The following is a 14935-nucleotide window of genomic DNA, read 5'->3' as shown; positions in this document are numbered from 1 at the left end:
GAAACAGGTAAAAATCCCAAGAAACTGATGGTTTTTCCTTATTCATAGCTGACCAATTAATAAAAATAGCTACAAATGAAGTGCTGAGTTCAATGCGGTTCAGTGTCACATTTTAACAACTGTAGAGAGAAAGACTTGTTAGATCACAAGAACCAGAAACAAAAAGCGTGTTATTTGTTTTCTTCTCCATGGCTGCTTTAGGTTGTGATTACTATTACATCGAACTGATGTGAAACTGTGGCTGATCCTTCCTCCCATCTTTTGTCCCAGTACCTTTCTGTCTTCTTCCTCATGCCTAAACCAACACTGTAGGGGGACAGGTGCTACGGCTGACTGTGCAATCAGTCACTGAATATCAACACTGGCAGAATAAAAACAAAGAATGACTAGGGGCAGGCGTACTCTGTCTGAAAGCCGCTCAGATCAGCAAGAGCCAATTGTGAAATTACACCTTAGCTGTATGGTGTTAGGCAAATCCCTTTACTCATAAATGAAATCAGAAAATAAAATAATGGGTTAGATGGGATAATGAGTAGGTCACCAATGTATCAATAAACGTGGATTTAACATGATAGATGTGCTAACCAGCTAGACTACTTCCAGGCTAAATATAGGAGATCTTGAGCTTCTTTGTGGAAAAAATTAGATGGAGGTAATGGAAACTACATTGAAGGCAATAAACTGCAAGTCTCAATGGAATAAAGTTATGTGGTCAGATGGTCATTCCTTGATACTGCCTCCAAAGGCAGAATCTCTAAGAGGATTTCTTAATTGAGTTATATGTGCATTGAAGTAAGAAGAAAGGCTCTGGAAGAGGAAAAGCATCCCACACATGGCTCTGAGAGGAAGCAGAATGCCTGCACTCCCACGGCACAGCACAAGCTGGAAAGGCAGACTGGACTTCAAAGCAAGAAAATGCCTCCTACTGTATCCAGACAGACAAAATTGTTGTGTACATTCTTCATAAATAAGGAAGATGCCATAAAAAAGTTCCACATCTGAATTGCCAATTTGTCCTCCATATAGAAACAACCCATCAATATTTTGAATATGGCCTTATTGTTAGACCTCAAGTCAACCAGATGCAGTTCAGCTTCCAAGATATTTGAGAAATTTAAATTTCTGAAATTACTACTTCACAGAAGTAAAAATTAATTCTTTTAAATTATTCCTTTAGCTGATAAAACAAAAGATAATAATTTCCAAAGCTTTAAAGAGAGAACAGCCAACAAATTTGGACTTCTTTGTGCCTACTGTTATTATTAAGGGTGAAGTAAACTTAACAAATAAAACACAGATGGAGTCTATTAAAAATCTTGGTATACCAGAGACAATTATCACACTGTGGATACATACGCTCAAGAATATGCTGGCCAAAGGCTGATATCTTAACAGTTGCTGTATATATAATGATTTCAGTAGGAATTTGGTTCTTATATTTAGGTATTTAGAGTGCAAATGATTGGCTTTGTCATGCAGAGTGTTAATATTGTTTGCTTAAGCCCTCCAGACCTGCCAGTCAGCAAGCTCGCTGATGTGCTAAGTGATTAGCTGTAGAAGCTATCAGAAGTATTAGAAATAATACTCACTGTGAAGACTTTCTCAGGCTGACCACGGGCTCGCATGTTTGTGTCATGTATTTGCTTGAGTATCATCCAAGCTTCATCATGTTTTCCAATCTAAACATTTGATCAAAACATTTAAACAAAACATACATACAGTTTAAAATATTAACTGTAGTTACTGAACAATCTTAATGCCCATTATATAGAGGTCATGATGTAAACACAGAAATAATTTTGACTGGAATCTGAAAACCATTTTGAAAGTTATACCTCCAGCAAGAACCGTGGGCTTTCTGGCATAAAGGTGAGGGCTACCACGGAAGAGACACAGGGCAGTGCGCAGACGATCACAAATACTCGCCAGCTGTGGAACTGGTAGGCAGAGCCCATGCTGAAACTCCATCCTATGAAAGCAGAAATTCACAAAAGGTAGAGAAATAAGGAGTACTGCATGTAGGAAGCTGCAGCTTCTTGGATATGCAAAATGTTATCTCTATTTAAATGAAACCTGATTGATCTCTTCTATTTCCACATATATCAATGACTCCAAAAATAGACTTACACTACAAGTTTCAACCTCTTGCATGTGACTAGTCGTGCTGGAAAATGGCCATATTATGCAAGGTGGAAGACTTCCCTACACAGGGATGAAGAAGCCTCTTTCAAGTGTCTTAGTAAAATCTGCATGAAGGTAGTTATGTGAATCAAACAGGGACACCATCACCATACAATACACAAAGAACTAGTTTTCTATGAATACTGAAAGAAGAGAGAATAAAAAACCTACACTCAGACAATACGTTTTATGGAATTTTACAGCCTTCCTTATTATTATTATTAACTTTTTCTGCAAAGAGTGAATTTCAATACTCTTAATAAGTCTCCTAATGTAATACAGTGCAACAGCATGACAGCGCCTAACTTCTGTTTCTGTCTTATTCCACAGCACTACACCACTCCTTAAATTCTGTTAAAAGTAAACTGACACTTGTCTCCCCTGTCCCATAACTAGAGGTACAGGAAAAAATACTCAGTATTTAAGCTTCTATATAATATAAGCAACATTAACACTGAACTAGACAGAAAATTTATGATTCTATAAAGAATTCATATAAAGGAAAAAAAGAACAACAGGAAAACAACTCTCCTCATCTGAAAAATTGATCTTGAGATACATCTGAGTGTTGACTAATCACATGCTGTAGAAGCCATTGTCAAAATACACTGAGAAGAACACAAAAGGAAATACTGGAAAACCTTTATGTCAAACTGCAGGGCTGGCAGTCCAGCTGTTTAATAAAGTAGCTGATTGTTTGGTATATTATGACTGGATATTTGAAATGCTAGAATTATAAGAAACCTAAGAATGTCTCTTAAGAAAGATAAAAGTATTATTTAGGTAACTATGCAAAGTAAAGTTTTCAAGGCTAACTTATTAGAAGATGAGTGGAAGATAAGAACAACTACAAAGAACAGAAGACACTGCTGGAAGGAAATGGAATCCTAGCTGATGAAAGAGCTGATGCCAGATTAATCTGACATATTTCTTTGCTAACTGATTTTTCTAGACAGAAGACATGGTAAATTAAATCTGTCTGCATGTCAGTAAACAGCTGGTACAATGTACAGTGTATTTTGGAATTTAAAGATCTTATGCTGTAGACCATAAATAACATTCTTGGAAAAAATATCTGTTCTCATATTAAAGTATTTACATGTTACCATATGAAAAATCCAGTCAACCTGTGATTTATTTTTGCCTTTTATCAACAGCTCAGTGAAACATTTTAATTTGCAGACTTAGGAACCTCTTCTTTCTGGCCTCCTGCAAAATTTCTGTGTTTCTGAAACGATAACAGCTTGCTCTACAGCCGCATTTAGCCCTGTCATCTTTACGCCAGGTAGACAGAGGTAAAATCAGTGACAGTAATGGTGATGACCTTGGAATGCCATGTTACTTTTTTTATGTGAGGCTCCAGGTAAACACGCCTTTCTTCTCCAAAGTTCCTTCCAACAAAAAGAAGCTGTCTAAAATTTGATGTTAAACTTTATTATAAAATAGAACCGGGAACGAAAATTAAAGATAAAAAAATGCAAACAAAAAGGATGTAAAAGTGTAAATAATATAAATTTTTGGAAAATGTCGGATCCTACAGGATTTCAGATCTTAAATAATAAGAGCATACTTTACAACTAAATTGGGAAGGGAAGGAAATAAAGAAGGAAAAGTTTACAGTGAGTTAATGAGGCAATCAGAAAACATATCTGTGTTTTGTGTACTGTGCACACATTCTATTGCAATAATTAGAACCATATTCTTCATTACATATTTTAAACTATAGTGCAAAATCACCCGATTCAGAGCTTGCAAAATTATTTCCTTTTGATTAAGTTAATTTTTGGTCAGAGCAGTGAGCTGGTCTGACTTGCTGTGCAGACATGTAACAGCTAGTGCCATGGGGAAGGTGGCATGGGAGAGGGTTTTTCATGTTTTGGAACAGCACGGTGAAGATACTGGCTCTTGTTGCCATTAAAAACTGCCACAGAAATACACAGAGCCACTGGTGTATTTAGACAATCTGCCTCTTATTGCTCTGGTTTATGTTTTATGAGATTGAGCTGCACAAAAGGCATTTAAGTGGTAAATGAAATCAACTTGGCTTTATACCTGTTATAAAACAACAGCAACATCTTGTGCTTTGTAGCTGGTCCTGGAAAACGCTGGTGATAATTTATTTTAAAGTGTCATTTATTAATGGAAGTGAACCACACTTAATTAAAAGAAATGAGTGCATGGTTCATCCTGATGTCATCCTGACAACATACAAAACATATTTTTTACTCTTCAAAATATCTGAGGAGCATGTCAAGTGAAATGTTCATAATAGTTTCTATTGCTCTTATTCCGTCTTTTTCTCTATGTACTGCATTAGCTGCTGCAATTTATATTGTGATTTAACATATCTGCTGAATTAATGATAATAGTGAATGTCATGGTAGAAAAAGAGCCAGCTGCATCACAGTTTTCTTGAGGCTGCTATCCTGTCTATTCCAGCACCAGATCAGCAAAATACACACGTATTTTAAATGCAGAGCAAGTTTAGTTTTATTCTTACATTTATCACATCCCATTTTCCTAGGTCATAAACTAATATGGAAAATGGAGCCATTAGAGTAGCTCTGAATTTAGCTCACAAAATGGCTTTCATGCCTATTGTACGTAAGTCTTGAAACCAAATAGAAACGTTGTTGGCTGTAACAGAATTTGCTTCTCCCTCTCTGATTTATGACACAATAGCAAAGATGGAGCAGCTCTGCGTGGTTCCATTCAGAGCACTGCACAGCAACCTAGAGCTAAACTTCACCCTTGTAAAGCAACATAAAACCTGCAATGACTGAATCTGAAGGTGCTGCAGCAACCTTTGTGCTGCCTACCACCCTCCCACTGCACTGACTGCGGGAAAAGGCCAAGAGAATCAGACATGGCAATTACTGATGACAGAAACAGAGCAGCATGCAGCAGAGCAAAACCAAAAGGTGTGAGATGCTAATCTATATCTAATTACCAATTTATATGTTGAATTCAGTGTCAACAAACGCTTCCCTCCCAAACCAGTGATATTCAGTTGCTCCATAATATTAATAAATTACAAGGGTATTATAAACAAATTCTCACTCCAAAAGAGAGAAAAAAAGGCATTTCTGTCACAGATGTTCTGAATAAACATAAAGGTAAAGCTGTCCATATTATGCTGAATTTTGTAAATGTATATTGTCTGATAAATAGCAGGTAACTTCAAGGACAAGGATCATCTTTTACAGTGGGTAGTTTTCTATAGAGTGGACTAATGGTGATGATTTGCTTAAATGTCTAAAGTGAGGGCTGACAGGGACCATGATCTCTCTATATAAATCCATAAGGGCTACACTAAAGTGCATGTAGGCAACAAAAAGTATGGATGCTTGTATAAATAATGGCTGTTATTTTTATATATATATATATATAAATATACACACATAGGGAAAAGTTTCTAAATACCAGCGGAATGAAACTGTGAAACCCCTTTCTAATGGGATAATGGGATGAATGTGGGCAAAGAAATCCTAAACTAATACAGGGATTTTATGGCCTTCTTGGTATGACCATTAATGATAACATTTTTTGTTAGTCATTCAGTAGGAATCAGAAGAACTAGATTCATGACAGTGTCAGAAATAGTCAGAACCCAAGTCTGCATAAACTTCTGTCTTTTGGTAGATCAAAGAAGGGAGTAGATGCAAGATTATCCCCAAATTAAGGGTGAAGAAGAAATATAGTCAAGGAATTTACGTGAATTCATAGACTCAATAGATTCCTCTGCAGAATCATTTCTACGATTTTATAACTTTTCTTATTTCTGTTTTACCACAAAATCTTTGGTAAGAACCCAGCTTTCTAGCCTCAATTTTTAATGTTTCAGATTTGAAAGAGTCCAGTAACTAATGATGTGCGATTTGTCTCACTTGCCACGTGGTGGCACTGTTACTGCACGTAAATAAAAATAAGCAAACCATTTCTGCAGAAAGACCTTTGCTATTACGTGCTGTTTTGTTGAGTATTTCCCAAATGTAAGCTAAATCAAAATTATGAGGAGGACTGGAAATACTTTGCAGCTGGCAGGACTGAAATGCATTATTGTTGTACTTATATTTAGTCTGTCATGGCATTACTAAGTTTAACTGTGAATGACGTCTAGGATTTGAGGCCATATGTTTTAGTGATACCAATTAGAATAACGGTAAAACATCATTGAAACTGAAAAAAATAATAATCAAATAAGTTACATAGCTGAGAAAGCTCAGTTAGACATTTTTACAAGACTGAGTGAAATACATGGTTTCTAACAAATGCAGAAATAATGTTTTCAGAATTATTCTGTAATTGTATTAATGTGAAATTCCAGTAATACAAAGTAAAAAGCTTGTCTTTCCTGTGATTAGATTATTAGTATCACATGGTAAAGACAGTGATATTTTTAGTCTATACAGATAGTTAGATACTTTACAAGCCCACTGGCTCAGCAGGTCAGCTGATGGTAATTTCTGCAGGACTATAGAAATAAAACAGCTGAAGTGTGTCAGGCCATGACAGCAGTACCTTAACAAAGATGCCGCAGAAGACTTTCTATCTCTCATCTGCATCTGCCTGGCTCTCTAGCTGATGCTGTTAGTCCCTGGCAGCCATGAGGATCAACAGTTCAATAAAAGAAGAAAGTAATAGTGTTAAACAGATATATTTTACAAATACAGTCAACTCAGACTTAGTCTGCTGACACTTAAAACTGCGAAAAAAAAGGAACAAGGAATTTTCTAAAGACACATCTCCTCTCCCGCAGAGGAGGGGGTTGTCAACCACTGACAGTCATCACTTCCCTGTGCTGGCATTGATCTTCATCTGAATACTTGATATTATCAGGTCTCCGATCACTCCAGTAACATTATCTGCCATTCAGACAAGTCCCAGGACAGGTGCAAGCAGGGCTGACCTAGTATAGAAAATAATTTGCTTTCTAATACTACCAGACACAACTCCTCTATCCAGTGCATGGCACTATAGTCCAGGTGAGGTTTCTATCAGTAGTACCTTTGGACAGTGACATCAATAATACACTTTTAAAATGTTTCTAATACCTGTTGTAGTACTGTCCAGTTTTGCTTTTCATTAAGGAGGAAGTTTGCATATACCCATATTTTAGACAATGATTTGGCATGATACATGCCCAAAACTGGAGGTTTAGTTATGATCTGTTGGCCTTTCACTTAACCTTACATATACTCTGCACAGGATATAGACCTGTTAGGTTTGCCTTCTTGCTATGGAAATGCTAATGTATCTGAGACAGGCCTGACAGAGAAAGCATAAAACATAATTTCAAATCAGAATACCTAGTAATGCTGGGGAAAAAAAGACAAGGGAAGATTGTAAGTCATCGCATGCATGGATTGCAATGGTCCATCTGAAATCTGACTTTCATTTGGCCCTGAAGTATGGCTGTGTCAAGATCCTGTGACTCACAGTAGCCAATACAGTCAATAAGTTAATCTTTAAAATGGCAGAAGAGATGAACAGTTGTAATCATTTCAGAGAATCAAAGCAGCAGCTCCTAATAAGAGAACTGCAGGTATCTAACAGCCTGGTCATGTCATCTATCTAATCTTGGCAGATGCTAGAGGTGGCAAAGAATGTTTAATTAGTGCTCTATTTGTGATAAGAAAATCAGAATCTCGCTCCCCTCCCTGGCTAGATAAGCATGAACACATGTAGGGACTTGAAGTAAGCTGTTGTCAGTTTTTGAGCCTAATCAAGTCTGTATCTCGACTTGAACAGAAAGTCAACTCCACTTAAATTTTCTTCACTGGGAAGGATACTGGGCCAACTAAATAAAAGAGAGATATGAATAAGGCAAAATCACTCATTAGCAGTTCACATTTTATGAAGTCCTACAGGACAGAAGTGAAGCTATACAGAACCAGAGAGAAAGGACTTGCAAACTAAATAGAGCCTCACAAATTTTCTGCATATTTGCCCCATATTCTCCCCTCCAGTGGACTATTCCAAAGACGCTATAGTTATAACAGTGGCAGAAAAGAGCTTTCACAAGAGGCAGCTTATGGGATTTTCAGAATTGGTTTTGCCTCTTCTGCACTTAATATATGACAGAGAAAGGTACGATAATGAGAAGATTCTAGCACACTTCACAGAGCCGGACAAATTACCTTTTTACTGATGTAAAACAGCTCTGAAACAAAAAGAAATTTAATGGCTACCTGTATATAAAAAAAGCATGTTCAAAAGAAAAAAGAAAAAAGAAAAAAGAAAAAAAGAAGGAAAAAGAAATAGGAAAAAAAGAAAAATATGTTGGGTAAGTGCATTTGCAGGAAACATTCTGGTTTGAATGGCAGCTGTAAGAGTCTGCTGACAGCAAACCAGCTGATGGGAGTTGAAGTTCCCTCTCCTACTTATTTGTCTTACTGTATACATATATATACACACACATATATATGCACATATGTATATACACACACACACATATACAAAAGTATACAAGTTTGTTTATTCACTTTAGTCAGTCTCCAAGCCACCACTCTCCCATCATCCAATTACATGGCGAGTTACTGGCAATCTGTAGTGTTTTATTGTGCTCTTCTGGTTATATGCTTCATCCCTATCTACAAAACAGGAACAGTAATACACAGGTTAAATTTTAAGTCAGTGCTGGAAGACCTCAGTAACACTGATAAGTAATGAAAATAAGAGAAAAGTGAAAGCCAAAATACACGCAGTTTGGGAGAAGACTTTACTGTACTATTCAGATCCATAGAGGAAGATGCTGACATGAAATGCAGAGCCATCACCCCATAATGTGAAAGGGAAAGGATAAAAATCAAATTTGTACAAAACTGTCTACAAGGTTTCTTGATGTACTTGCACCTGACTCCTAAGAGAATCAGAGCTGTTCTCCAATACCTGCTTGGCCCTGGAGAGGTGTTCAGTTGATGTGGGATCATCACACAGAGGTCTGTGAGCCTTTCCTGCATTGGTCCCCTGATTTAAACTATTTGTTGCACCCATCAATATGATACTGCATGAAAATAAGTGCTAAGACCAAAGCATTCCACTTAACAGGAAAGGAACAAGGAATGTCACTGCCAAGGAGTGGAGACAACCCTGCAGTTCTCTACTTCTGTTTGTTTAACTTTGGCCACTCGGAATTTTCCATTCTCAAATGAGGGAGAAATAGTGGAAATAAACTTTGCTAAGGTGTCATGCTGATGTAAATGTCTCTACCTGGCCACCACCATGCAGGATCCAATTTTGCACCTTAGCAATTCTAAATACAAACACAATGCAACTATCCTGTAGGACTGGAAACCTACCAAATCTCAAAGCACTTCAACACAGAATTGCAGTGTCTTGCCTTTGGTCACCATTAAGAGTTTTGTTTCTGTACCGAGTCATTTAGCTAGACTTCAGACACCTGTTACCAGGAATCAAGCCCAAATGACTTCTATGTGGCTTCACTCTGAATGCAAATATGACACTCCTTGGGAAGTGAGTATGTCCTCACTTGTTACAGAAAACACATACAGATAATAAGCGTAGATTCTGAAATTTTTCCAGGACAAACCTGTAATTATGTGCTTAGATATTAAATCAGTGTTTTTAAACATTCTACTTCTGCATCCTCAAAATATCTTTCTTCCTCTCTACCTCATCCTTTATAAAATACAAATCAGTGCAAAAGAAGATCGAATCAAAAGAATGGTCTAAGAGTTTTCTTAGCTTAACAACCAGATAAAGACTGAGCATGAAAATGAAAATGTATTTTCCAATATGAGCAAGAGCTATTAAATAATTACATGTTTACATTATCGTCCAAAGCAGAACGGAGACTGAAGGACTGGAAAGATGATGTTCTTATTATTCGCATATAAAAAAAAAACCACAACCAAAACAGAATAGGCCACCAAGGGTTAATAAAAAAATTCATTACAAGGACTGTGGCACATAATTGATCTGACTGTTTGTCTGACTGAGCCAGTGGCCCCAGAGATTTATGCGCTTGTGCAGTTCTGCAAAGTCCTCACTTGGGTCTGGCTCTGTGCAGCTGTTCAGTGAAGGCACTTCACAATCTGCAAAACAAGGAAGTAAAACATGCTGGCCACAACTCTGACATCATAACCTACAGACTTGGGCCATGTCGTACTTTCAAGAGATGACAGATCAAGCAGATGCAACTGATGCCAAGAGAATGGGGGAATGCACATCTTAAAAGATGCTACTGTCAGAGCTTAAAAATATCATGGTCAGTGTCAACACTGAGACTGCAATCAAGTGTCACTAAAATGTACTTCAAATTTTGTTTGTATGACCTTACTTCTGATTTCTTGTTAAGATTTCTACCTCTGGTCTCCTACATGTACTTAGTGGTTCCCATGAATTTATTTTACTACACCTAATTAAGAACTGAAAAATGGTCTGTGTATGAAGTTAGAAACACCTGTTTGGACAGTGCTGAAGAGTACAGTAAGTGTAAATAATCAATAGCAGACAAAATCCACTTTTATAAGTAGACAGTGTAAAATTGCAAAATTCCCTGTGCAGTAGTCATTATGAACCAAGTCTGAAAGAAAACACTTGTCTGCAACAAAATCAGTGTAAAACACAGACACAATTGATACCTATGTATTTTTGTGTGGTGCCCTCCACAGCCTCCATAGCTCTCAGCTCACAAATTGCATTGTATTTGGTGTGAACAGCTGCTGTAGACACTACCAACAGCAGCTGTTAAATGTGGAAGTTAATTGAAAATGTAAGGGTTCCTGTCCTGGTCCAGGACGTCCAGTGATTTATGTGCATCTGGACTAAGGATATTTAAGTTACGGGCTCACAGTGAAGAAGGAAAAAGAAGCAATTAATCAAAAAACCAATCAGCAAAAGGCACAATAAAACACTGCAGTTTATGAAGAGAAAATGGGGCCTTCTTATCTAGCCTAACTTACCAACAAAACAATCACTGAAATGCTGGAACATTTTCTGATGACCACAGAGAGAACATGCCTTTTACCAGTGTATGCTTTTTGCCTTTCACGTGCTGCTGCAGTGTAACAACAGAACATCCATGCAATTTAGAGAATCTCTTTCAAAAGTTAACTTTATTAATTTGTATTTGTTTGAAAGTCGTTGCAAGAAAAATCTTTTTTAAATAAGCATTTCAGCACTGTGATTGAAGTGTCATTTCCTTTTTTGCTAATTAATCTTTTTTTTTTTTTTTTTTTACACAAAAAGAAGCAATATCCTATCACTAAGAGAGAGAAACAGATAGACTAAACAGGTAGTTTATGTGACCTAATAATTAGACCAGACATACATTCTAAGAATTATCATTCTAAGAATTATCTTTTTACTCTAACAGCAGTTAATTAAACAAACCTGGTCAGCTGAATACATGGAACTTAGCATACTGTGAACCATGTGTCAGAAACCTTGAATTCAATCTTCAGTTAAACACTTGCAACACAAATATTATTTGTACTCATAAATAAGTACTAACAGTCCTCAGTTATAATCATGGCTATCCAAAAGGTGGTGGTAGGGAGGTGGATTCTGCCTATGGAGAGGCAGTCTCAGTGTTTGAAAAGTAATTATTGAAGCAAACAATAGATGAAAAAAGCACAGCATTATATTATATTTTTCCGTTTATAAAGCTTTGTGACTTCCTTAGAGAGTCTAGAATATCCAGGTATCATAAGGAATCTGATGATTATATCAGATTCCTGTGGGGAAATAAAACAATCTAAAAGCCTTACCTTGACCTCTTGAGCTGTGATTCCTCACTTTTTTATCATATGGCAATGTCACATTCAGGAAACAACTAGGAGGGTGGCCAAAACTCTCAATGCCCTAAGCCAGATAACCCCTGTACTAGCAAGGAAACAAGATAGTACAGACTCAAGCAGCAAGAGAGGAACAAGTGGTAGAAAGCAGCATCTCCTCGCCTCTCCAGCATCAAAGCTGAGGAGACCAGGGACTGAAACCTCAGCCCAGAGCCCTCACTACAAAAATTTGCTGTTTCTCTTTGCTCATTTTATATTGTTTTCTGCTGGCATCTTTGGAAACCATAAAAATACAGATGTGTTGGAAACATTAAGAACACAGACACTGTAGGGGAGGTAGATAGCTTCCTTCTGTGATTGTCCCTCCCCTGTAAATATTAGCAGAAAGAATGTAAGTCAGATGCTGTATTCAGATATTCAGGTACTCATGGATAGTTGAATATACCCTGATGGAATTACTTTCATTGGAGTAGGCATGATTTTCAAAAGCAGCATTTAATATTTTCCTTTGTGGGAAACTATAAACAAACTTCCTGAAAAAGAAATCCAATGCCATTTTGCAACTGATTATGCTGATTTAAAAGCGACTGCACTGCAAATTGAAAAATGATATTCCAGTTGTACATCCAATCCATAGACAGAATTACTGAAGTGGAAAGAAACTGTTACTGAAAGGACAATCACTAAGTCCTTCAGAGTAGTTAGTTTCGTAAGACAGACAATACGGAAGTATGATCAAATCTGTGCTGTCATACTGTGTTCCAAAGAAAACGAATATATTTATATATCTCAATAATCATACAGTAAGAACAGTGACCTCTTCTTTCGCCTGCCTGTACAAATCACCTGAATTTTTCACCTGTTACAGACAATCACAAAATCAAAAGCTTTTTTGTCTTTTTAACATTAAAAATTTGAACAAAGAAGAAATCTCATCAGATCAGAATCCAATTTGTTTCTGGAAGTGAAAAACAAGGGTTATGCCTGACACTGCAGACATTTCTGACGGCCACTGGCCAGACTTCTAAGTCATATTCGTTAACTTGGATGTAATTTTTCTTGATTTATACTCGAGGCCAATTCATTGTGTGAAACTGACTTTTCATTAAGACTAAGGCTGAGGAGCTGCCACTGTTTTATTGCCATAAGAATGACTGTTACTATGGTTTCTGTGGAAAATCCTGTTTATGGCATTAGGCAGTGATGTTTATGGCAACGATGTGTTCACCTGTCAGTTCCTCCACCAGTGTCATTTAAAGCCACTGACCTACTTCAATCAAATCTGACAGAAAGAAATAGTCTCAAAGATAATCACACTCCCCAAAGTATTGTGAAATGCACCACTCTGGCACAGGGGAGAGACCCCATTGGAGGATGGAGGAAAAGGCAGGAGAAGTCAGTGGTCCCTCTGGGGTGCTGCAGGCAGCCTGGGGGCTGAGGCCAAGCCACCCATCAGCTCTGTCACCAGCCTGATGCATGCCATCATGCCAGCGGCTGGGCTGGAGCAGGCCATAATGCAGCAGAGAGCAGGGTGAGGGTGTGCGAAGCCGACTGTTTCTTAATGCATAGTGCTGGGGACAAGAAAGGGCAACTGTAGAAACTATAGCAGAAAGGGATGTGGAAAAAGCAAGGAGAAACTGCTGCAGTGCCTTGTAAGAGATACAGAGAGGAAAGAGTTAGCCAGGATCACAGGGACATGGACAGAAACACCTAGGAATCTGGGCCTCATAACTTCTCTGCTCACAAAGCAATTTGCTAGTTTTTTACTGAACCTCTCAATAAACAGATTTGCTCTTTCACAGTCAACCTAACTAGCCCAAAAGAAGGTTATATTTGAAGCTCACTAATGAGTATCTTTAGTGCTCATTAAGTAGATGTGCTAACAGCTACTTAAGGATCCAATGCTTTTGAATATAAACATTTAAATGACCATATCAAACCCTGCATTAGGGCACAGAAAATAGCAAACTGATGAACAAAGTGATTTGTTTTCTTTCCTAGCTGGATTTGCATAAGCAATTGTTCTAAATTCTGCTGTGTTCTGTCAATCTTGTTGTTCCTAAAGATGAAGACTTTTTTAAAGTATACGCATTCAGTATAATCTAATTTCGTAAGATTATTTCAAATGAAGAAAAATTCACGAGTAGCAGTTGATAAGTTAACATCAAAACTGCCTCACACCCACTTAATTAACTCAGATTTAAAAAGCATAGATACAGCTTCAGTCTGCAGAATACCAGATTAATAAAAGTGCACTAAGTATGGGGTGAAGCACAGCACATTAGACATAATTTTCCCGCTTAGTGGAATGTAAAACAGATCAACAGATGTTGCATTATGTAGTTGATGCCTTTAAGTCTGATCTATTCCATTTGTTCAGCATGACACAGTGTTACAGCAAATGCAGATTCAACCTTAACAAAGCTCCAACTTTCAAACATCGAACAGTATCCTTCATTGGTTAAGGTATCCACAGATTAATTGATTCTAAAGACAGAAGGGCGAATGTATGGAAAAGGCAAAATTGAAGAAATGCTCTTGGTTTTAAACTTTGGATCAAATGTTTTCTCCAAGTTTAAAATTCTGCAGATTTCTTGGGGTATTCATGGGCTTTTTACAACTGAGAAAAGACAAATGCAGCTCTTCCCCAAGCCATCTTGTCTGGTATCTCTCTTTTTTCTGGACAACTAATAGAAGTCAGAGAACCTCTGCAGAGAACAGAAGCTATTGTGTGGTAGAAAATGGAGCCTTGAGCTCAGTTTTTTTCCAAAAGAGCTGCTTGGATTTGTTCTGAACCACCATGAAGAGGCAGACTATTAGGGAAAGGTTTGAGAAAAATAAGAAAAATAATGTTTTTCAAATTTAGAGTCCAGAATTTTCAAGATTAGAGAAGATTCGACTTTTTCATTTCTCTTTCTACCAGTGCAGGGTTATTCAGGCGAGAAACCTCTCTTCTTTTTGGACCTATGAGCTGGAGCAGTTTGGCAGACAGG

General features: G+C 37.4%; 1 protein-coding gene across 2 annotated transcripts in view; it reads right to left on the bottom strand.

Annotated features, from left to right (window-relative positions):
- SV2C (synaptic vesicle glycoprotein 2C) overlaps positions 1 to 14935 on the bottom strand; it is a 91603-nt gene that overhangs the window by 31232 nt on the left and 45436 nt on the right. For both annotated transcript variants that reach the window (XM_037373698.1, XM_037373699.1), the window contains exons 4-5: positions 1836 to 1969; positions 1590 to 1679 (exon numbers count right to left, since the gene is read on the bottom strand). In XM_037373698.1, coding sequence (XP_037229595.1) covers positions 1590 to 1679; positions 1836 to 1969 — 224 coding nt within the window. The remainder of the gene's footprint in view (positions 1 to 1589; positions 1680 to 1835; positions 1970 to 14935) is intronic.

This window comes from Falco rusticolus, chromosome Z, assembly GCF_015220075.1.
Source record: "Falco rusticolus isolate bFalRus1 chromosome Z, bFalRus1.pri, whole genome shotgun sequence".
NCBI lineage: Eukaryota > Metazoa > Chordata > Aves > Falconiformes > Falconidae > Falco > Falco rusticolus.
Note: the sequence above shows the minus strand (reverse complement) of the source record. Positions and strands in the feature narration are given on the sequence as shown.